General features: G+C 35.0%; 2 protein-coding genes across 2 annotated transcripts; both read right to left on the reverse strand.

Annotated features, from left to right (window-relative positions):
* Window positions 1–4854: 4854 nt before the first annotated feature.
* LOC120332771 (sialate O-acetylesterase-like) lies at window positions 4855–14766 on the reverse strand. The gene is made up of 10 exons (XM_039400085.2): window positions 14460–14766; window positions 13484–13666; window positions 12762–12943; window positions 11979–12117; window positions 10225–10314; window positions 9913–9997; window positions 9254–9378; window positions 7874–8156; window positions 7350–7539; window positions 4855–6227 (listed from the first exon to the last, which is right to left on the reverse strand). The coding sequence occupies exons 1-10, from the start codon at window positions 14551–14553 to the stop codon at window positions 5976–5978; spliced, it is 1623 nt and encodes a 540-aa protein (XP_039256019.2). The 5' UTR covers window positions 14554–14766; the 3' UTR covers window positions 4855–5975.
* Window positions 14767–24499: 9733 nt separating this feature from the next.
* LOC120333002 (uncharacterized) lies at window positions 24500–25753 on the reverse strand. The gene has a single exon (XM_039400347.2). The coding sequence runs from the start codon at window positions 25751–25753 to the stop codon at window positions 24500–24502; it is 1254 nt and encodes a 417-aa protein (XP_039256281.2).
* Window positions 25754–25903: the final 150 nt, after the last annotated feature.

The raw sequence follows: 25903 nt of genomic DNA on the forward strand, positions 1-25903 counted from the left end.
GCTTGAAAGCTTTACGACGCTAAGATTTGAACATTTTCTAATTGGGCATCACTAATACTAGTTCTTTGCTTGTTCTCTGTAATGTCCATTTTCGAAAATTATTGTTTGCAAGATAAAAAAAATAAACGCCCAGACACATTTCTCACTCAGACAGATTTTCAGGCGTGGTTACATTACCTCATTTTTGCGTTTTTGAATTATATTCGTTAGTTTTTAGTTGTTTTTCGGAAATTTAAATATAAGTCAATGATCACAATGATCTTCCTAGGAGTTTTAGTTAAATTAGTGTAGAAATAGCTGTGGTAGACTAGGCTAAAATTCTTTACCGGTATTTTTGAAAAACAGATTGTTGAATGGTATGAATTAGAATAATAGTTTAAAACAAATACCCCATTTCACAGGCCACAACTCGCGAAACCGCTTTTAAAATAAGCACCGAAAATTTTAAAATAGTAAAGTATGGGAAGAATTTTCCGGGGTCAAAGGTCGGGGAAAGCTCCATTCAGTGAAGCGTTCTAGCCAGATTATTTCACTCAGGCCCTATTTTGCCGACCACTTGGATACGCAATCATTTCGCGTGTGATAATCTCCCACGTAATTCAAACCTACGAAAGCACGCAGAATACAGAAATCAAGTGCACGATGCGCCGAACAAAAATAGGTTTCTCGAAATCGCCCCCTTCGACTTTTTCGCCCCCCTCTGTATTGTCTTCGCCCACCGGGGGGGGGGGGGAGGGGGCGATATCGCCCACTTTGGGAATCACTGGTTTAGCCTATTTATCTTATGAAACTGATACATTGAGTTACTTGCGCAGAATCTTGTGCCAATATAACGTCGTATTTTACGCATCGGAAAATCCACTAATATTCTCGTAATATATATTCCTTCATAATTACCATGTGATATTATTAAAAATTGCAATATAAAAATTTGAGCCAGTTTGACCAATAAATGGCTAAAAACAAGTCAGAATCCGATTCCAGTTTCTACTAGCGGGGTGGGGACGTCCATGCCTCATAGTTCACGTTCTATCAAAGCAAAAGATAATTTCAAGATTGGTATTCTAACCTATTTTTTAGAACCTTTTGAATTATAATGAGAAGCTAAATATATCGGAAATATCGGTCTACATTTAGCCGATACCGATACATATCTAGTGTGTATATGTGACCGAAGTTAAGATGCCAGAAAGACACACGTTCGTGTTTTTATCTTTTTTAAACGTATGATCGTGTGTGTAATAGGAGTAAACTAGCACATGTGTGTCTACTTGTTTGAAACCTTATCAGATGTTCTTCCAGTTTTTCCAATCGACTGTTTATTCATTGCTTTGTTTTGTGTTTTCTCGTAGGAATCAAAACAAACTTATACCTTTTCCCCTCTACTAGGACTGACACCATACGTACAAACGTTCCGGCCAACTAATAGAAATTCCAAACGATTTTCTTCAAACTTGTATCATCTTCAATTGAGTGCAGATATCTTCCAAATTTGGAATTTATTAAAATATTGCTTCACAATTTTAATATTCTCACATTATCAAAAGTCTGGTCTTCCAAGTTCCACGTTTGAAGATTTAAGCTTTATGCATCACACATACTGAAACTACCAGAAAAACTCAAAACACCATAACTTTAATGAAATCAATTATAATTCAATTCTTGCATAACTAATTTGGCATAATATTAAGATATTATATACTTATACTATTGATTTTTTTTATGATACGACTAAGATGTAAAGGTGATGACATTACCAGGTCTTGATTTCCCTAAATATGCATAGTTAAATTTGCTACAAGTAACTGGCATAATATACTGCAGTCTGAAAATTTAAGTGATAAAACAAGCATGATAATACAGAATGAAACAGTGATGTGGTCGATTCTAAATCCTTGAACAATATATGCTGGAGAATATCAAAAACAAAATAGTTATATAACTAATGAGCACTAAATTTTGGTTTCACACTTACTTGAAAACCTATACTCACTTGTGTTAAAAATTTGTTATATGAGGCATTGCACAATTTAGCCCCAAATTTGCCTTCCAAAGAAGAAGTATCTGGTATTCAATAGCAATAATAAGATAATTATTACCTCAATTGTGCAGGGCTGACGGGTTAAAAAAAGTAATCTTTGTCCATTTTTAATAGTAGACATTATTTCGGAGAAAAAAATAGAAGTAGGTCTATACTTCACTTGTGTATGTATGTATATATTAATAAATTGTTAATGTTTGGGATCTAAATGCGTTACTTGATTAGGATGCATTTAGCACTGGCGCTAGTAATCAAGGTGTTTAATTACAAAACTAATAGAATTTAGCTACTGTTGGTGGTAAAATAAAAGTAAATAATAATGTTATGTAAATTATCGTTTAGCCCAGTGGTTCCCAAACTTTTTGTACCATCGCCCCCCTAAAGTAGTTTATACAACTTCATCGCCCCCGGCACTACAAAAAAAAATGTAAAGTCAGAAATAAAAATATATTACAGACCAAATAAGAAGACGAATCAGAGTTCATAGTCTTTTTTAATGAGATGGATGAGCTTGGTGTTCTTCAGCGAGTTTTTTTTATTATATATATCTAAAATTACCCCGTTTACTGATGGAAAGGCGATTTCGTTGTTCTGATAGAAATAGTAGCACGGCACGGCCACTTTTTCACCATATAAGAGTTCGGAAATGAAAAAATCCACCGTTCTACCCCCTCAACAACCGCGGTGTACCCTTGCATTTAGCATTCAACTCCCTAAATTCACCCCATCTCACATTAAAATAATGAAAACAAAGGTAATTTTCCCAAACTTATAATAATAATTTTCGTACATATCATTCATTCCTACAGTCTGATGACCTGCACTAAAATACATGATATATCACGGTCTTCGGTAAAATACATCCCCGATTCCTTATCCTACCACGGCCTCCAGTCCGATCACCAGTCCATATAATTAATCGGCCATTTGTTTTGGATTCGTGCACTCTGATGTGGGAGAAGCCGTGACCGACTATCGGCTACGGCCTAGGGGCCGGCAAATTTTATGTCGCTCGCGGGACAAAATTTAGGTTTGCTAGTCTTTTGCGGGTCATATATATAATTTTTGAAAATGTTAAAAACGGAACAGCGCGCGAAAACTGCGACAATTCGTGAACTCAACTCAGTCGTCTTATTAAAAAATTATTACAATGACATTAAATGTGACATCGCCTTTTTGCTGCATCACGCTTGAAAGCTTTACGACGCTAAGATTTGAACATTTTCTAATTGGGCATCACTAATACTAGTTCTTTGCTTGTTTTCTGTAATGTCCATTTTCGAAAATTATTGTTTGCAAGATAAAAAAAATAAACGCCCAGACACATTTCTCACTCAGACAGATTTTCAGGCGTGGTTACATTACCTCATTTTTGCGTTTTTGAATTATATTCGTTAGTTTTTAGTTGTTTTTCGGAAATTTAAATATAAGTCAATGATCACAATGATCTTCCTAGGAGTTTTAGTTAAATTAGTGTAGAAATAGCTGTGGTAGACTAGGCTAAAATTCTTTACCGGTATTTTTGAAAAACAGATTGTTGAATGGTATGAATTAGAATAATAGTTTAAAACAAATACCCCATTTCACAGGCCACAACTCGCGAAACCGCTTTTAAAATAAGCACCGAAAATTTTAAAATAGTAAAGTATGGGAAGAATTTTCCGGGGTCAAAGGTCGGGGAAAGCTCCATTCAGTGAAGCGTTCTAGCCAGATTATTTCACTCAGGCCCTATTTTGCCGACCACTTGGATACGCAATCATTTCGCGTGTGATAATCTCCCACGTAATTCAAACCTACGAAAGCACGCAGAATACAGAAATCAAGTGCACGATGCGCCGAACAAAAATAGGTTTCTCGAAATCGCCCCCTTCGACTTTTTCGCCCCCCTCTGTATTGTCTTCGCCCACCGGGGGGGGGGCGATATCGCCCACTTTGGGAATCACTGGTTTAGCCTATTTATCTTATGAAACTGATACATTGAGTTACTTGCGCAGAATCTTGTGCCAATATAACGTCGTATTTTACGCATCGGAAAATCCACTAATATTCTCGTAATATATATTCCTTCATAATTACCATGTGATATTATTAAAAATTGCAATATAAAAATTTGAGCCAGTTTGACCAATAAATGGCTAAAAACAAGTCAGAATCCGATTCCAGTTTCTACTAGCGGGGTGGGGACGTCCATGCCTCATAGTTCACGTTCTATCAAAGCAAAAGATAATTTCAAGATTGGTATTCTAACCTATTTTTTAGAACCTTTTGAATTATAATGAGAAGCTAAATATATCGGAAATATCGGTCTACATTTAGCCGATACCGATACATATCTAGTGTGTATATGTGACCGAAGTTAAGATGCCAGAAAGACACACGTTCGTGTTTTTATCTTTTTTAAACGTATGATCGTGTGTGTAATAGGAGTAAACTAGCACATGTGTGTCTACTTGTTTGAAACCTTATCAGATGTTCTTCCAGTTTTTCCAATCGACTGTTTATTCATTGCTTTGTTTTGTGTTTTCTCGTAGGAATCAAAACAAACTTATACCTTTTCCCCTCTACTAGGACTGACACCATACGTACAAACGTTCCGGCCAACTAATAGAAATTCCAAACGATTTTCTTCAAACTTGTATCATCTTCAATTGAGTGCAGATATCTTCCAAATTTGGAATTTATTAAAATATTGCTTCACAATTTTAATATTCTCACATTATCAAAAGTCTGGTCTTCCAAGTTCCACGTTTGAAGATTTAAGCTTTATGCATCACACATACTGAAACTACCAGAAAAACTCAAAACACCATAACTTTAATGAAATCAATTATAATTCAATTCTTGCATAACTAATTTGGCATAATATTAAGATATTATATACTTATACTATTGATTTTTTTTATGATACGACTAAGATGTAAAGGTGATGACATTACCAGGTCTTGATTTCCCTAAATATGCATAGTTAAATTTGCTACAAGTAACTGGCATAATATACTGCAGTCTGAAAATTTAAGTGATAAAACAAGCATGATAATACAGAATGAAACAGTGATGTGGTCGATTCTAAATCCTTGAACAATATATGCTGGAGAATATCAAAAACAAAATAGTTATATAACTAATGAGCACTAAATTTTGGTTTCACACTTACTTGAAAACCTATACTCACTTGTGTTAAAAATTTGTTATATGAGGCATTGCACAATTTAGCCCCAAATTTGCCTTCCAAAGAAGAAGTATCTGGTATTCAATAGCGAGTAAGTTCAGAAGGACCAGATAGTGGAAATGCCAATATAATCATATGTTGGATTTGTGTTTCATTATGAAATATGATACACTAGAATCCATCGGTTCACAACCAATGGGCCATCCCTCACTGCAGGGCCACAAATCCATTATAAATTGCAAAAAGTTATTGATAAATTTAGTTTCATTTGGGTCGCTATAGGTAAATTTTGATTGTAATAGCGATGAAAGATGATCCTGTTTTCTGCTACCGAGTGGCAATTTTAATCCTAATTATAAAAGTGAAAGTGTCTATTATTGCAAAAAGATTTTTTTGCTTTTGCATTTTTTTCCTTGTATGAATAAGTTAATGTGCCAGAGAGTTTTTGAGCTACATAAAAAAAAGTTTGAGGAACCACTGCACTTGACTATTTTACCCTAGAGTTGAGATTTCATTCGAATCATAATTGAAGAAAATTAAGAAGACAGATTTCAGGATGTAGTCTTTCAAAAATGAAAAATTATTTTTAAAAAATTGTCAGAAATATGTTGAAAACCCATTATTTAGAGGTTACATCTAAGAAAAATGGCGGAGCTGGAAATCCGAGTGTATTATAGACGGAGCAATTCTTAAGAATTCAGGATGAAGTCTTTCAAAAATGAAAAATTATTTTTAAAAAATCGTCAGAAACATGTTGAAAACCCATTATTTAGAGGTTACATCTAAAAAAAATGGCGGAGCTGGAAATCCGAGTGTATTATAGACGGAGCAATTCTTAAATTCACAAGGGGTTAGCTCCCATGCATATCTCACTTTCTCAGCATACTTGAAATCATCGCTACATTTTTTGCTGCTTATGGTGATCGTATGGTCAGTGGAACCAAGAATTGGAGTTGTAAACCAAAGTGGACTGTCTGAAGGATCTGTGACTTGACATTTTTCATCTGCACAACAAATCTGTAATAGAGAATAAAGCTGATAAAACCAAATGTTAATGTTTACTTGAAGTTTGTTGAATATGGCTATGATGAAGAAATACTCAAAATAGGCAAGACTCCTCTGAGTTAGAATACTAATATTAATTAAAGATATTTTTATTACATTTCGAGCTTCCACTCTTAACAAGCACTGGTCGGTTACAGCTTTCTTCGTCAACAAGTTCATGCATTTGAAAAAATAACCAGCCAACTAATTCCATACCAGACCCGAGACAACCTGACAAAATGCTGTGGTATATCAAATGATTAAATGGTCTTGTCAGCTTTCCTCTTCCAGAATACCTATGAAAATCCTATCCTAAGAATCTACCTTTTTGTAAGGACCACAATCTTACAGGTTAGTGCAACCAGAGTGTAGTGGTGATCATGACGTTTGAAACAGATTATGACAACATAGTTAACCACTTTGTTAAACAAGTGGACCTTTTTAACCCTTTAAGCCCAAATACAAACATATCTTCAGTTGAGTAAATATGTAACATTTCTTTTGACACTTTTTGTTTAAATTTCTGGCTCGTTTCATTTGCTCGCCTGATTCCAATTAGTAACTAATTTGTTTCTATTAGAACCATTTTCATTGTCTGTTATGTTGATCAAGCATTCAAAATTATTATTCCTATTATTTATTATTCTTTTAGTTAGATCGAATTAGGCGTACATTATGTTTTCTTAGATCAGTCATATTCAGGCCACTCTGACATAAGTGGGCTCGTTTCAATCAGAGTTGTGAAGTCTGACAAAAAGCTGTTAAAATCTCATGCAATAAAATAAAAAGTCCTCAACTTCTAATCTAAAACTAACTTTGATAAAAAATTCTCGACAATATATAACTTGTATACAAAACTTTCAGTTGATTCAGTTTCAAATTATGATTCAGTCTCCTTATAGTCTGAAATTCAACTTAAGACTCCAGGTTAAAGGTTAAACTTTCATCTCTAAATATGACCCCAATTTTCGTAAATGAGAATACAATTTGAATTCCAGATGCGGTTATTCACTGCACAAATGGATGCCATCCTCAATGTTTAACAAGAAGATTCTTTAGCAGAGACATAACATAAATCATCTCACTTTATCTTACCTGAAAGTTGTTGTTGTCAACAACAGATAATTGTTGATAGTTGGAATATTCAATCAATATTTCATGTTTTGTGTTTTCAGTTAGTTTTTGAGGAAACGGTCCATCGAAAACCATGGTTCTATGATATGCAACAGCAAGAGCACCAGCTACTAGACGGTGTGCAACATCCTGCTTATCACGTGTATGAACACTAAAAATGAAAACCATATTAGTCTTGTTTATTGTATTCAAATATTTTATATCCGAATTTTCTCTTTGTTACTAAAAATATTATCATGAATTATTCTCGTTTGTTAATAACAATCATCTTTGTGGTTTGTATGTGCCTGCATGTGAGCAGGTATTAACTATTAATTAATAGGTATTAACATATTTTTAGGTGGGTGAACATATACCATTCCTTTTGGCAACACATCGAGGTTTGTTTGTCCTTATGACTCAAATTTAATTTGTTTTATTTTATCTGGTTATGAAGTCAAAATATACCTATACTGTTGTACAATACTGAGTTTAAATTCACCAACCTCGCATATGGAGAATCATTATCAGGCAAATCGATGGCAACAGCCATGAACGTATTCTCCATTTCAGGATTGGGGACATATCCATAATCCGCTGTTTGATGCCAGCGTATCAACTCAAAACTTCCTGATGTTGAAGTTTTATCTCCTATTTGTACAAATCCGAAGGGGAAATCTGGATCCGTTGACATCATTGTGCCTTCATACCAGTTTTTTCTCCAACTTTTAATCATTTGAGGGAAAACACACTGATAGGAGTTGGTATGATATGCCTCATTTGATTCTCCTGCATAGAAAAATAAAAAAATAAACTGCAATTGATATGTATACCCAATTCGTAATAAAGTATTATGTCCCAGCTATGAATTTGGTCAAATATAAGAAACAACTGCCATCTTAGTAGTGGATTCTGAGTCGCTGGAAATCCTAGAATTGAGCGCGTAAAGAAAAATCAATCAAACTCCTCCAAACGACATTCGAAGCAAGAACTTTCAGATTTTAAAAACAAGCAGGTCTCAAATATGAATGATAATTCAGAGTATTATAAAGGCATTGGAGACCTGGTACTGCCAAAATGAAATGAACCAAGTTCATAAGACCCAAATTCACCACTATATTCTGACGTGTATTTTGTAGATCATGTAGTAACATGGGGGGTAGGAGTGTGATAATACATATAGGGAGCAGTAAGTCATTATTTGGACAACAACTTTATGGATGTTTTCCCAAACATCGATTTTCTTGTTTATTTCCGTAATAATGACCAATCGGGAAAAAGCCAAGGATGGCGAAACAAATTGGATTTTTTGGAGTCGCTAAGACACCTTGTTCGTTCAGATAGATATTCAAGCATGGTTTTAAACATTGCCTTGTTATAACAGTTTTTAGATGTGTTTTCAAAAATTAGTTGTAAATGAAGTATTTTAATTGGTATTAATTGGCTGCGATAGACTAGGCTTGAGTGAGCATGCAGGCGACATGTGGTTGTATATTTTAATTAAAATAATGGTTTTGTAAATCAGTTTTTAAAAGTCAACTCTATCAAACACTTGCAAAATAAGTATCCAAAATTTTGCATTAGTAAAGTATAGCGAGAAATTTTCCGGGGTCGAGGGTCGGGGAAACATACATTGTCTGTTACCTCTTTCTAATAGAGCGCTATTCCAAACAATTCATCTCAAAATTTGAATTATTATATTTGGAAATTTCTAATGTAAAATTTTTTCAGATGATAATAAATACAGTTTTCTTTAAAATTTGGAAATTGGGACCAAACTATAATGATATGTACAGCATTTGTTCAGTCTAAATTAATATCCAAATCACGATTGATATAAATCAATTATACTTATACAAGAATCGCTCCAGGAGCATGGTACTTACCTTGGTACCACAGAACTCCCTTGATTGTCATATTAATCAGAGGATGTATCTGTGCATTCCATATTTTACTATTATCCCAGTATCCAGTAAACCCATCATTATCATAAGCTGATGGAATTTCATCACTAAAACAAAGTAGGGTAATGTTATTTTTTAGCAATACTCTTAACTTCCATCTCAAGTAGTGTGTTAAAGTCAAAAGTAAAATAAATATATCTCCACTCTAATATAAACAGTCACAGCAGTATTTTTTTACTTGAGAAATGAAAGATATGGCCTAAATTCAGAGCTGGGATTCCAGAGTTGTTTTCCCAGTTGTTGGAAGTAGAGTCAAAGCCAAGTTTATCATAATAAAATGAGCTGGAGTTTATTAGCCTCTTATAGTCTATGTTACCTGATGTAATGCGTCTGGCTAAAACAAACATAATAAATCACTCAGAGCTGGATTGGTAGTTAATGAATTGGTTAGTTAATGTTGCAAAGCTGCCATAAATTTTAGTGGCTTCAGCCTTTGATCTTTTAACATTTTGTTACATTCATAATTTTGCAATACTTCATACAAATATTAATTCAGCTTGCGACCTTTTTCAAAATTTGATTTCTAATATTAATTGGGATGTTCCCCCAGGCCACCTGATATTATTAAAAATTATTCTTACTTGCTTGTTTCATTACAAACATCAAAAACTTCAGGAGGAGCCCAAGGTTCGACTGGTGTTCCACCCCATGTACTTGCAACTAAACCTAGAAAAATGATTATAAGTTAATTTTTATAATTCTTACAAGAAAAAGATGAATGTAATGAGTTTCAAGCATTGCAAATGGGAGAAATATTATTATATGATATGCAGACTAGCTAATAAATGATTCTGTTCAAAAGCTATATTGAAACCCTAAATGAACAAAAATTCGAATAATGTGACTTCTAAATAAATCATCAAAATTTTAATACTAAATGGGAATATTCTTACCTATTGGTATCTTCAACTCATCATATAAATATTTCCCGAACAACCAACAAACAGCAGAAAAATAGCTCCAGTCTTTCCCTCCAACAGTTTCTGAAATGAAAAATGACAACTTTATTTACGAACCTTGACCTCTTCCAAGTTTCCATGTCAGATATGGATATAGTTAACCGGATAATTGTATTCATGGACTATAATAAGATATATAGATATAATAAGAAAGCTTATTAGATGGCATAATCATACAAGATAATATAACTCTCGTCCGGTTACTAGTTCATGTCAGCTTTGGGATTAGTTAGTCATTTTTTTTTTTTTGGATGCATGGTGGTGGAGGAAGCCGTAACAGTGGCGGTGAGGAGTCTAGTAATTTGACACTCAGGATCTAGGATTCGGACACATGCAGGGTAATCAAAGTGCGATGACAAGCATATTCCTAATGCTTAGCATGATACGGATACTAAGCATGATAAAGAAGTGGAGTAAACAAGCATTGGGTTGATTTGCCTGATTGGTAAAACAAGTCCAAACTAGGTGCCTAAAGTGGTTATATGCTCTACATCAGTGCTTCCAAATTAGCCCGTCTCCTATCAAGCCTCGACTTGAGTTGATAATATCAAATATGCACGCTCAAGTTTTGCATTAATTGTAAATTGCATGTGGATTGGATACATTGTTTCTTTTCTCATATATTATTAACATTTCATTGTGGGTTGCAAGAAAAAATGGTAATAAAAGTAGGTCGCGAACTGAGAAAGGTTGTAAAGCGCTGCTTCACATGACAATTTTTAGTTACTTAACAACTAGTAAATATAAAAATGTACAATGTACATAAGGGATTCCACTTTGTAGGTAAATAAAATCATAGGTTAAAAATATAACTGAAATTGTACATTCAGCTAATTTTTGTATTTTTTATGAAGTGATAAATATACAATGCATTGGCACTCAGTCATTACATGCTATAGTATACATTCTAAATCCACAATAATAGACATCGGACTAACAGAAAAACATATTAGTATATTTGTATATAGTATCACTGTTTGCACAACACGTCAACACAAAGGAATTCTATTTTTTACAGTATTCCATTACACTGTGACTGTAGTACACCAAATCAACAATAAAGATAATTTCCTAAAATCAAAAATTTTGCAAAACCAGACTGAGACACAGTTATATATTCTCATCAATGAAATGTGGTTTCATCAGGTTAATTTATAAAGATGGTATATGGTGCAAATGCAATATTGATTGTGCAGAGTATTTTAATCATTAATTAAAAATGATTAAGATTCAAACCAATGCTTGTGATCGACCTATGGTATGCGAGATGGCCGATAAAATAAACATGCAAGGCTTTTAATAAGTTGCGACCAGCAGATGTTACTTTACTAACTGCAGGGTTGTTTTAATAACACAATGATTCAAATGAAATGTGTTAAATTTAGATGATTCTTTCAAATATACATTTGCTTCAAGCAAGGTTAGGAGTCGTGAGTACTTCGCCACAAGGAAATATATATATATATATATATCACCACCACTAACTCTGACACAATAAGAAATAAAACTTGACTCATTAAGAATATAACAATAATTGTATACAATTGATCCATCTTTTACTCTATCAACTGATTCAGCCTTTTTTATGATATATGATTTTGAAGTCTTATAAATTTGCCCAAATATGCTCTTTTGCAATGAAATGCTCTGGCAACAGTTAATCGAAAACAGATGAAAAAAAGACGTACCTGGTGAAGGAATGGACCACGATTCTTCAATGACAGATATATCATACAAAGGATCATCAGAGAAGTTTTGATTAACTGTAAATAATCTAATATCCTTATAATTGACGGTTTCTTTCAATTCTTCTGAGGAATTGTACACCTGAAGTGTAAACGAAAAATAACCTGTGCATAAGACTTGATTGGCCTTTTTCGTATAATTCATAAAATCCATATTAAATATGTATCATTGACACTGCCTATTCCAAACTTGGTTTCTAGTGCAATTACCAGGCTGTTGCTAAAACATAAGCATCAGAACAATTAGACATATTGCCAAGGACTTTACCATTGGGCAATAGGATGAAGAGAAACAGGGCTTTAGTCAAATACAAGGAAGCCACTAATCTGCATTTTTAATACATGCTCGCCCAAAACAGAGTCTATGGCTCTTTAAAGTGGAAAGACTATTTTTGAAAGAGTTACAACTAACCACAGATGGCTAACGACTATATATTTATTGTATTTGCAAAAGATAGTGATTCTTGGGAGAAATTCATGCTCCATTGACAAGTGGGAAACCATGAGCAAAATAGCTTCCATCAACTTTTCATGTATTTGACAACTTCTATTTCAAAAAAAGTTACAAAATAAAATAATGAACGAATCGAGGCCGTTTTGATTGAAATTACCATGCAATTTTAAATGAAAGTATCATATTGCTTACTTCTTAAAAATGCTCCAAAGAAAATTGTTTTAAAACCTTTTGATTAGAAAATATATAGGTGATCAAGATAATCTACTTACCATACTCATTGTAAAGACCATATTACTTTGTCCGCTGCAGACATACACCTCGCCAAATAATAGATTTTTCAACAAAATCCATTGTAAACTTCCAAAATGATCATGAACTCCTTGAATATCAGAAGTTGAACCAGCAGGCTGTGGCTTGATTTTCACCATCCATATACCTCTGTCAGGAAACCCTGTGTGAATTGTAAATAATAAAAATACAATTCATATTCATGTACATTAATACAACATTTACCTAAGACCCATATGGTCATTAGATTGCAAAAATATAGATGGGAAAAAAAAATTCGAAGCTTTGTTTGAAAATTACGGATAAAATATTATTTTTATACTGATGGGGAGGAAAGTCGATGAGAAAACTTAATTATATGGCAAACCACAATCACTAATCCGTTTAACAGTCTATGGCGAGTATGGGATTGGTTAGCCAGTTGTTTGCTTCAGATGCATAGACTTGAAAGTGGAGATAGTCGTAGCCGACCAGCGGCTATGTAAACCACCCTACACCAATGAGGAGTGCAGAAATCTTCATAATTAACCCCCACGGCCACAGGATTCAAACCTGCAAACCCACGCAGAGTAATCCGAGGTGCGATGGGCCGATGGCAAACGTAATCCTAAAGCATGATGAATCACCCGCCAGGCGACTATGCTTCAAAGGTTGTTTGGTTTGTGCATGAAACCTTGAACCAAATCTTTATGATGATACCTACCAGAGTGAACTTTTACTTTAGTGCTGTATACATCTTGAACGTTTACAGAAATATTGACAGTGGCTCCTGGAGTTCCATATCCCCATATAACAGCACTATGTGGCTCCATTTGCAAAACCATGTTATTTTGATAATATGATGCAAATGCAAAGGTGACTTCTGTCTGCTGATGAGGCTTCTTAGCTAAAACAAAAATTACCAATTTCAAAAAGGTTAAACACTTTCAATTGGTTTCATAGTGTGATTAAATTTAATCATTTTCTTGATTTCAATTCCTTGTTTATATCCTTTTCAGGTCCTTTCTCATAAAAATCACAAAAGAATTCCATTTTCAAGTTATTCCGTTAGCTCAGAATTTAGAGGCATTAGAGCTGAAGCCGAAACAGTTTATCGGCTACGCCTACTGGTATGCCTACTTCGGTGCAAGAATTCTCATTAAACCGCGGAACTTGCAGAAGCCTCAAAGCCACAACCCTTACAGGACTGCCTTAGATCAGTTATTTCAGTATTTGAGCAGGTATTGTGAGGCGTTCACTTCGCTCAGTCGCTAGACCCGAAGAATGCAGTAATGTAGGTAGAGTCTAATATTTTAGGCGAGGTTTGGATAAAAATTACCACCATGTTACGCCTTCAGTACTTCCAGACTTCTGTTTGTCTATACTTTTATCTCTTGCTGTTCAGCTGTCTTTGCCTAATGTCAGAATGCAGGGGTCTCATGTAGTTTTGTACCTAACATACTTCTAGTGGGCGTAGCATAACAATTTTTTCACGTATCAATCCTAACCCCCACCTGACTATGCCATTCAAAAATTACGTCTACAAAACTACATGAGACCCAAATGCAGTAATGTCTGAATGTGGTGCAACCTTCTGACCACGCAATGCAATTTTCTTACGCCAAGATTTAATTAAGTACGGTACCGGTACCGTGTGCTAGGTTAGCTAGCAGCTTATAGTTAATAATAATACAGTTTACCTGCAAATTTATCCATGCGAAGAATCCTTTGATTTGCATTAACAAAGATTATTGTTGCCAAAACAATAACCAGAGATCCAAAAGCATGCTTCATCGTAGTTTTATAAAGTAAAACGAATTACCTTGCAATAACGATTCGAACAATTACCAAGCTGCCAAGTGCCTAATACAGTAATACTCAAATGATAAAATATGATACAGCAAATACAGAATAATGATTAAAAGTAAATAAATTAAACAGAACGCGCCCCCGACACACCTCTTTGCTCGGCCCAATGCACAGCAAGTCACGAGGGGAATGTGCAAGAGAATTGCTGGATCTTCGGCGCCGTAGGGTGGTCCAAAGTGACTATAAACCAAGTGAGGACATGCCTTGGTAACGTTATAAGCGCTCGTGTGACGTCACACCAGCCATTTTGGGTCTAGCTAGAGTGTATCGCTGTATGATCCTAACTAAGTGATTTAAACCTGCGATCGTTAAACAGCTGAATAACAAAAAAACGATGCTCAATAATTCGGACCAAACTTTCGCAGCGGCAAAACGAATGAGCAATCTTCTGAAAAATTAATTATCCGCAGATGTTTCTCGGATAACTCGGCTCGGCGGTATGGTCAGCATATACGAAGTTAAGGTTAAAGTCATCCAACTTCACTCAATAAATCAACACTCCAATAAAACCAAAATATTAAACAAAAAGATACACATTTTCTTATTAAAATATTATAAAATTTCTGATGTAAGTATCGCTACTTGCACAGAACCTATTTTAACAAACTGACAGAACTACAATACAAATTATACTACAGAAACTTGCACTATTTTTGCGGTACATGTCATAATACTAAAATATGCGTATCGCAAATTTTCAACAAGGTGTACATTGCCAAAATAATATTAAAAAAATATACTACATGCATGGAATGAAGGATAACGACGTATATCAAGTTTACAAGAACATCTAATAATCTGGAGTGTATAAAATAATATATTATCTATCAACTATTTGACTTGAGCTCTTGCAGCAGGTCTACTAGCATACCGTTTTTTGATAACTTCAGATGTCTCCTCTTTTGCGTGAATATTTAACCTTAAATTGAGAAACGTTTCAAAATTTTGAAAGCGATATTGCGGCAAGATGGGAAATTATATTTCAAGCAACTTTATCTGTCAGAAAAGTAACAGGCGAACATATATTATGAAAGGCTTAATATTTGCGCGAAATATAGTTTATACTTCGCGCGAAAATACGATTGCTTTTTTGGATGGGTGGCATAAATATTGGGTAAAACTATCCATTTTCAAATATTTATCAGGTGTGTAAGACCTAAAAAGAGTTAGTAAAGATTGTGGGCATTCATCGGGATTGACCCTTTCCATAGAAACAAACAAACAATTTGAACCCAGTGTCTTTATAGGGTTCCCCCGGAAACATCAGGGCTAATTTTTCACTGTTGGATATTGATAAAATTACAATTAAGTTTTATCAACGAGAACGTAGAAGACATGATGGCGTCGCTAGATCACCTAGTAAATATTTTACATTTTCTGACTCAAAGAATCGAAATATCCTGCCAATAATAAATGGTAAGAGCTGCAACACCAGTCGCGGCGGCTGGTTTTCAAATTTTGTACCTTATTATGTACATGCTTCGATGAAATTCATTAGGCCGCACAATGTGCTAGCCATGAAACCGTTTACATTCTATAATTTTTGGAGCAACAGCTCGTTAAATTAAGAAACATATTTCCGAGAAAATTTATTTCATCAGCTTCTGGGATGATTAATGTAAAACGCAGGCTTCAAAAGTTTGGCATGGTGTGAACAGGTATCATAATACCAGTTCAAATAGTACCTGATTTAAACCTATGCATTAGGTTAATGACGTTTCACACTTGCGAAGGAAAGCGATATGTGTTTTTCATACGGAACGTTGATACTTAATTGCGTAACGAAGTAATTTGGGAACGTTGTTGTTAAACTCAAGTTGGCGCAGTGGACATGTCAAGAATTGGAGAACATTGAATGAAAAAACTTACAATAAATACAATTTTACTGGTGCACGACAAATTATATCTAATGTCGAAAGCTATGCTCAACCTATGCAAATGTGTCGATGTCATATTATTTTAAAACAAGCAAATCGAAGTTTTTGTTATTTAATTCGAAAGCTTTTCAAAAAAAATTTCACGCTTTTCAATTTTGCCGATTTTTGTATGATAATCGCGACATTTTATCTTCATCTCCTAATTATAATTATACTCCTAGATTGTCTTTCAAACAATATAAAACTTATCTGCATCTAATATAAGGTTCGTGAGATATGAGGTTTCAAAGATGCATAACTCACACCTGATGATAAGATAACTATCGCAACTTTCACGAAACCGCACGATACCAGTATGATTCCACGAGACAAATACCAAAAAAAAAACAAGAGAGCTATGCTCAAATATATGGACACGTAGCGCTACCTAAAGGCAATAATTTTGATGACGTCATAGCAAAAAAAAAGTAATAGCCTTCTGAAGAAAATTTTTATCTTTAACTATGGAAAAATTTCAAAGCAATTGGTCCAGTAATCAAAGAGAAAATGAATTTTTTAAAAACGTGTCAAAGAACAACAACAACAACAACAACATAATATTAAAACGATCGCTATGTCTACTACGTGTCCAATAATGAAATTACCCGAATAAAATGAAAAACAGTAAAAATCTTCAAACAAATTGACGAACGAGACCTTCTCACGAAGCTAAAACAAACCGACGATGCCGCGTTCCCCCGATTCGTTGGACCCAATATGACGTTCAATACGCACCATTGCACTCGGTGTCTCCACTTGGTTTATAGTCACTTTGGGGTGGTCCATGCATATGAAACAAATAACTGACATTCATTCAATCCGCTATTGTATAATAGGAAGATTAATGAATATTTTTCAATGATTTCAAGATCCTAATTTCTGTGCAGCGATGCGGTTTTTGTATAATTTGCATACTTTTTTCGTTGAATTAAATTAAGTGTTTTTCTTCGTAGTAGTATATATTTACGATTTGTGGCATTAAGGAAAGATTGATTGTTTTTGGTAGATGCGTTGCGTCAATATCGGCGGTAGAATCTATTTCATTTCGCAAACGGCCCGGCATATAAGTAGCATACCATGGTGTATAACAGTAGTCGGCAACTTTTTGTCGGGCCGCATAAATTTTTAGAAAGTAAAAACCAAACATATAGTCGATGAATCCCTACTTTTTCGTATAGTTTGTCAAATTTGAATTGAGTTTTACTTCAAGAATATATTTTTATAAAAATCAAGCAGTGATACATCTTCGAATAGAATATGGATTGTCTTTCCTCATTGCATTGCATTTTTTCTGCGCCATTCAACCCGCAGCACCCAGTATCAACTTTTCCGTGTCTTGTTTCCAGTTGTCTAATTATAATTAAATCGTAAGCTCATCAAATAAGTAACTGTTCATGAACTGTTGGGTTATACTGTAATCTAATCTCACGTGTCTGACAATAAATTCTGTTACGTAAAGAATATAATGGCGAAAACAGCCGGTTTGTTGATATTATTCAGTGAAGCATCTCGGGCCGAATTATTTTACTCCGCGGGCCGTGGGTTGCCGACCCCTGGTGTATAACATGGAGGGAAAATTACGGCCAGCGGGTTGGATCCAGCCCATCGAAGTTTTTCATCCGGCTCAGTTGTGTCTGCTGGAATTACGACTATACTTTTTATGGATATAAATTTCCGTTAAAATAGCGTCATGAGGACGATACTTATTACTATATAAACGTTAGCATAGCTGCTGTAAATAAACTACTATAGACTGTAACTGGCCCACTCAGAAAGGTAATTGCGCACCCCTGGTGTAGAATGTGTTTTCATCTAGCGATGAACTCTTTAATACCTGTTCGAAGCCACTCTGCAGAACATAATCCAGCGGGCATCGAAAAAAGATATGTCCATGGAATACCACGAATACGTTCCCTGAATGAGTCCAGTCACTTTCTTGTAATCATAACAGGTTGGGTGGAACGGGGGTTCGTGACATGTCATTGATTTCTTTTTGAAAAGTTACAACAATAAATGGTCAGAATTATCAAGAAGGTATTGACAGGCTTGTCCATGGGACATATTTTTATGTCTCATTCCCATCCCATAGCAATTATACCTGTCCCATCCCATGGGATTCCCATCGGGATAAAATTCAATAAAATTTGTTAAATTCAGGTTTGGCGTCTACTAAATAGGACTACATGCCATTCGTACCTTTCAAGTCCGTATCAGCATCACAATGTCCGATATATTCAATATATATCGATAACGGAATTCCTCAAGGTAGCGTATTATCTCCACTTCTTTTTAATGTTGTGACAAACGATTCCCCAAAGAGGGCTTAAACAAGGCGATCCAATCTCATCGTATTTATTCCTCATAAGAATAGAAATATTTGCAACTATGGTCCGATATCACTGGATTTAAAATCGCAGAAAACGAAATTAAAATAGCCCTAGCTGCAGAAGATACGTAGTATTTACTGATGGTTCATCTAAAAGAATAGTAAATTTACTTCGAACAGCTGAAGTGTTTGGAATTATATCAGGGGGCAAAACAAATGCTGAAAAATCACAACCAATGATTATTGGAAGTAAAAGTGGCATATGTGAACAAAATATTCAGCACAATCTGATCTGGACTTATAAATTTAAATTGTTGGGAATTACAATTACGGTTGATTTGAAACAACTATATGAACTTAACTTGCCGTCGAAATTGCAGCAAGTACAAAACATTATCCAAATTTGGCGTATGAGAAATTTAACAATTCTAGGAAAAGTGTGTGTAATCAAATCATTAATTCTATCCTTTTTTACATATCAATTTACATTTTTACCAGTTACGATACCCCAAAAAGTCGTAAAATCACTGAATTCTTTAATATATATTTCTTTTTTTGTGGAATTCAAATTGGGGAAGAGTCAAGCGTAAAACACTGATTGGCCCAAAAATGGAAGGTGGAATTAATATGGTAGATGTTGGAAGTGTCATTATTTCTAAAAAACTGAAATGGCTGTATCACCTTATTGATGAGTCGAAAGAAAGTAATTAGAAAGCCATTGAACTTTATTATTTACGAAATATAGAATACATTGTTTACTAAAAGGAAATTTATGGTATAATTCTCGCATCATAAAAAATCTTCCTTTTGTAACAATTAGGGATAGACTTCGTACCTGGTACATATACAAGGAATTAACATGCAATGCCAATATCCATCTATATAATGAATGAACCATTATGGTACAACAAGAAATTGCAATATGCAAGAATGCCATTTTTTATAAATAAAAAAAACTGGAGAGAACAAGGAGTCTGTGACTTACACCATTTGGTGAACAGAAATTCTCTATTCCTTTTATTTTAAAATGATTCAACTTGGTGAATTCAAATCTCTGTGGATTTTGTGAAAATGCAATTGAAGACCTATTTCACTTATTTTTTTATTGTCCGACCACGCAAGATTTGTGGGCACAAGTTACTCAATACTTATATTTTATTACTGACAATCCGGCAATTACTCTAGATAAAAAAGAATGTTTTTTAGGTTATTTTGACCCCCGAATAACAAGTTAATTAATTGTATATTAATTTGTGCACGTTTTGTTTTATATATTGATGAAAGCTGCAGCATATTCTTCCCATATTTGACCTTTTTGTCAACTTTATCCAAAGTATGAAAGAAAGCGAGAAAAGGTATGCAATTAACCGGGGCAAATGAGCTGTACATAATAAAAAGTGGAATAATATGTGAATATATTATTTATACATTTGTGAATTCCAGTCGTTCGCAAAGCCAGAAAACTTAAATTGGAACCGACTTTGGAGAAGAAGAGCTTAGTAACATGGACATTATTGAAACTGTTATTGAATTTGTTTTGTTTACGACTCTACGGGCAGAGATATTTAGGATTAGTTATTTATTGTAATTGATTTAATTTTATAACTATTTATTTGTAAATATTGTATAATATGTCAGTTTAAGATTTCAAATTCAAATTGATAAATGGCGCAAAAGACCACTGAAGTTATAAGCGCCATAAAACATATAACAAGAGAGCTATGCTCAAGTATATGGCACGTTGCGCCACATAGTGGCAAATTTTGATGACGTCATAGCAAAAAAAGAGTAATAGCCTTTGAGCGATAAATATAATATTTACTCACTGAAAATTTCAAAGCAATTGGTCTGGTAATCAATAAGAAAAGCGACTTTTCATAACGTGTCAAAGAACAAGAATACGAACAACAATACCAACATACTATTGAAACGATCGTTATGTCCACCGACGTGTCCAATAACAACAACAACAACGTATGATATATCCGAGTTTAGTCGAGTGGAATGATAGACGTTGAAATCTTTTGATATCACAAATTAAAAGAAAATGGTCATACCGATTTGTCTGGTCGGAAATCTTACGAAATCATAGTGCGGTAACGCCATAAGAAAAGCATTGTAAAGCGTCTCCGAAAATGTATCAATCATTCGAATCATTTTAATTGAGGCAAAATAGTAGAAAGACAAGATTATTTAAAGTATATATACTGTAACCTACATATTTATATTTGTGCCTGGAATGAACACGATAGCCGAGGGTTGATTATTTGGTCTACCTGGTAGCGGTCAGCAATAACTTCATAAATAAAACTTATCGGTGTTTTCTACGTTGTGTCATGTAACTACGTCGGATTGGGATGACAATTTGTCTGGCAAGGAAATATTAACGTGAAATTTTTCAATGGTGCCATGCTGAGATTAAAAAAGTTAAAATGTTTACCAGTAGAAAGCAAGGTTGGTTATGAATGACCAAAGTTCGACATTCAGTGGTGTATGAAATACTTTATTGTTAAACACAATCAAGATGTGGTTAGAGTAATTTGTTAAAGCAAACAACACCATTGTACGAAACCTCCTGCTAGTTACGATGGTAAATACGAGTTGAAAATATTTATCAAAAAGTATCTTTGGAGAAGAAATATTTAGTGAAGCAGATATTTCTTTCTTGTTTTATAGTGGCTGGCCGAATGGAGATCTTTTGGTAATTATCGAAATAGAAAAAATGACAAGCAATCCCTGATCACGAAGTAGCATACCGTGGAAATTATTCGCATTTTTCTTACACGAATCCCGAAAATCACGCATCAAAATGATCCTTCTTTCAACATCACGTACTGCTCTGAGCAGTTCATTAAAAGAGACTCCACGCGAGACAAAATTCAGAATTGAAAAACAAATTGAAAGTTCAACTTCGAGTTGCTAAAAAGTGATAAGATGTTCTGTGGTCCGGCCTTCAGCGTCACTATAATTTTACATTATTACATGGCCCTGTTATGAAAGATAACAGGATACCGATTCTAGGCATTATTAAACATAAGAACACCACTACCACAACTTAACACTGTAAACAATAGAATAACACGCAAACAGTGAAGTATGCAATACGACATAGCTAGGGCAATCAAGAGTACATTGTTTATCTAATAATTACACTGTAAAGAAATTCTAACACCACAATTTCCCCTTCCTAAAAGATTAGTTAACAAAAAGTTTAAAAAACATTTCACTCATAGTAATGTAAACGATCAATTGGACGCTTTTCTCTAGTAGAACGCCTAGGAGCCGGGGTGTCTATCATCTTCATTGGGGATGTTTCGTGTTTTTCATCATCACCAGGAATATTTGACTTTTCTTCCCCTTCTTGAATTTTTGATTGGTTGATAACGGGATGCGATATTTTTGGTAAATAGTCCGAATCTGCTGTATCAGCCTGCTTTACAGGTAATTGAGAAGGTTGATTATCGGGGAAACTTCCATTATTCTCACTTCTAAACGGTGTACCATCACCACACGGTGCAAGATGTTTTGTTGATACTGTTGAGGTTTTACCATCTGAATACCGAATATGAGCGTAATGTCTGTTTGCATCCAGAAGTTTCACTTCATCGACGTATGGATCAGATTTGTTTCTTCTAATCTGTCTCTTGAGAAGAACAATTTTAGAATTTGTCCGCCACGTTGGAACGGCATATCCTGTGGTAGATCTTCTTGCAAAATTGAACAACCGTTCATGTGGTGTTGCATCTGTTGCAGTGCACAACAGTGATCTGATGGAATGCAAAACATCTAATAGAACATCTTGCCAAAATTCAATTGGCAAACTTTTTGACATTAAAGCAAGTTTTATTCCTTTCCAAATTGTACCATTGCACCGTTCTACTTGACCATTCGCCGAAGGATTGTAAGGAGTTGTTCTACCGTGAGACACACCCTTTTCTTGCAAAAATCTTTTAAACTCACAACTCATGAAAGCCGAACCACGATCAGTATGTATGTAAGCAGGCATTCCAAATACAGCGAACAATGGAGTTAGACTTTTTATTACACTGGCGGCCGAAACATCAGGTGTTGGAATAGCGAAGGGAAATCGTGAAAACTCGTCAATTACGCAGAGAAAATATTTGTTGCGATTGTTTGACGGAAGAGGTCCCTTGAAGTCAATACTTAAACGTTCAAAGGACTGAGTCGCTTTTACAAGAGTTCCTGCTTCAGGCCGATAGTATTTAGGTTTTATCTCTCTGCATACACGGCAATTCAAGACCGTTCGCTTAACGTCTTTACTCATTAGTCGAATAAGGTAAATTACGGACCTTAACAAAATGAGCGAATCTAGATATACCTGGATGGCATAATGCATCATGTAATTTAGTGAGGATATTAGTAGAAGGAAGAGCACATGAAATCCTCGATAGAGTGTCTGGTTCAACATTGTCTTTGCCTGGTTTGTATGCGATATCGAAAGAGTAACCGGATAGCTCAATTCTCCATCTTGTTATTTTTTCATTTTTGATTTTACCTTTGTGGCGTAAATCAAACATGTAAGAGACACTTTTCTGATCTGTTTTCATGATGAAACGTCTTCCTGTTAAAAAGTGACGCCAATGTCGTACTGCTTCAACAACTATGGCCATAGCTTCTTTTTCGACCGAAGGGTGTTTAAGTTCAGAGCCGTGTAATGTACGTGAAAAAAATGCCACGGGACGACCAGATTGATTTAGTGTCGCTGCTATAGCAATATCTGAAGCATCAGTTTCCAATCCAAATGGAATATTTTCATCAACGGCAATGAGAACAGCATTTTCTATTAACTGTTTTAGTTCATGAAAAGCTCCTATAGTGTCAGTAAGAGGAAAAGAGGTCGATTTTGTTAATGATCTGATTCTATTTGAAAAGTTTGGAATCCATCTAGAATAGTATGAAAAGAATCCCATGCATCTGCTCAATTCGTTAGAATTTGATGGTATTGGAAGTTGGCGTAAAGGTTTTAATCTTTCGGGATCTGGACGAATTTCACCTTCAGCAATTTGATATCCTAAAATTGGCAATGTTCGAGTAGTCCATATACTTTTCGATTCATTAAAAATCAATCCTCGTTGTTTTGCAGATTCCAGGAAAGCAGCCAGGTTTTTGTCGTGATCCTCTTTAGTCATCCCACAAATAGTTATGTTATCTAAATATGGAAAAACTCCTCGCAGTTGTTCTTCTTTCACGAGCTGCTTCATTATCCGCTGAAAACAAGAGACCCCCTTTGTGATTCCGAAAGGCAGCCTTGTGAATTGGTATAAATTTCCCTCGGCTTCAAACGCGGTAAACTCTCTATCTTGGTGTTTCAGTGGAACTTGATGATAAGCGCTAGTGAGATCAACAGTACTAAAAACTCGATATTGTGCGATTTCATTCACTAACTCTGAAATTTTTGGCAATGGAAAAGCGTCCAATAAAGTGAACTTGTTAATAGTTTGCGAGTAATCAATTGCCAAACGTTTCTTTCGATTTTCTGCTTTAACCACAACGACTTGAGCTCTCCATGGCGAAAGGCATGTTTCGATAATTCCTTCTCGCTGAAGTCTTGCTACTTCGTCTCGAATGAATAATCTATCTTCGTGTGAATATCTTCTCGATTTAGTGGCTATTGGATGACAGTCCGCAGTTCAGGTGGGGTTATTTTCAATGACGAGAAACCACAGATTGATAATTCAGGTTTTTTACCACCGTAGTGAAATCTTACACTTTTATGCAGGGTTTGGAAATTGAGTCCGAGGATCATATCAGCGCATAAGCTGTCGATTACACCAAACTTAACTCCGCTATATTTATGATTATTATAGTATAAATCCATTTCAGTACATCCAAGAACTTCTACTGAACATTTAGACGATGCCATGGAAATGACATTCTTTGTCGTACGAACGTTGAGCCTAAGAGATTTTACCAGCCTTGGGTGAATATAATTTTCCGAACTACCACTGTCGAACAAAGCTCGTACTTTTCGTTGACCGACTTCTACCCAGGCTGTGGCTTGTCGTAATGTAGACGTAACGTATCCAACATAAGGTTTGTCATGAATAGTAGCCAATGTTGAATGTGGTATCATTGCTGAAATGTCAAGGCGACTGCTGGAGTCATTGTTCGAAATAGTTCTTCCGCGACAGACCTTTGCAAAATGTCCTTTCTTTTGACACTTGAAACAGACTACTTCCCGAGCTGGGCATTTGGATCGTGGGTGTCTACTATTACCACAGAAAATGCATTTACTTCTAATAGTCATCGCTGCATTATCTGGCAACGATCCAACATCGAAATTGTTTGATTGTATTGTTGAAGGTACTGCTCCGACGGAAGTGTTTTCGTTTATAGCATAAGATTGTGAATTTCGAACGGCAGTTTCCAATGATTTGGCTTGATCAACCATTTCGTCCAGTGTCAATTTCTTATTCTCCAGCAGTCGTTGGCGTATCCAACTGGAATTCAAGCCACGTATAAAAGAGTCCCGAATATATTCATTCTGGTATTCTTTAGCAGATACGTTCTGGAAGTTACAATCTTTGCTCAATTCTGTCAATGCTCTTAAATATTCAGCAACTGACTCAGAAGTTTGTTGGGATCGCGTGGCCAACATATGACGTGCATATATTTCATTCTTTGTCTGTACAAAAATCCCTTTCAACGTATCTATGGCTTCATCATAAGTTGTGATATTTCTAATATATCTATAAGTTCTCGGAGACACATAGTTTGTTAATACTCCCAATTTATCAAGTCCTTCAGTGGGTAAAGCTTCCAAGAAATTTTCGAATGTCTTTTGCCAATGCAGCCATTCGCATTCCGCGTCACGTGTATCAGGATCTGTGTCTAGTTTCTCCGGCTTTAAAACTTTATCCATTGTGGTTGGTTCGTTAAGTTATGTTTAATAAATTGTTATGAAAGATAACAGGATACCGATTCTAGGCTTTATTAAACATAAGAACACCACTACCACAACTTAACACTGTAAACAATAGAATAACACGCAAACATTGAAGTATGCAGTACG

Source organism: Styela clava, chromosome 13 (assembly GCF_964204865.1).
Source record: "Styela clava chromosome 13, kaStyClav1.hap1.2, whole genome shotgun sequence".
NCBI lineage: Eukaryota > Metazoa > Chordata > Ascidiacea > Stolidobranchia > Styelidae > Styela > Styela clava.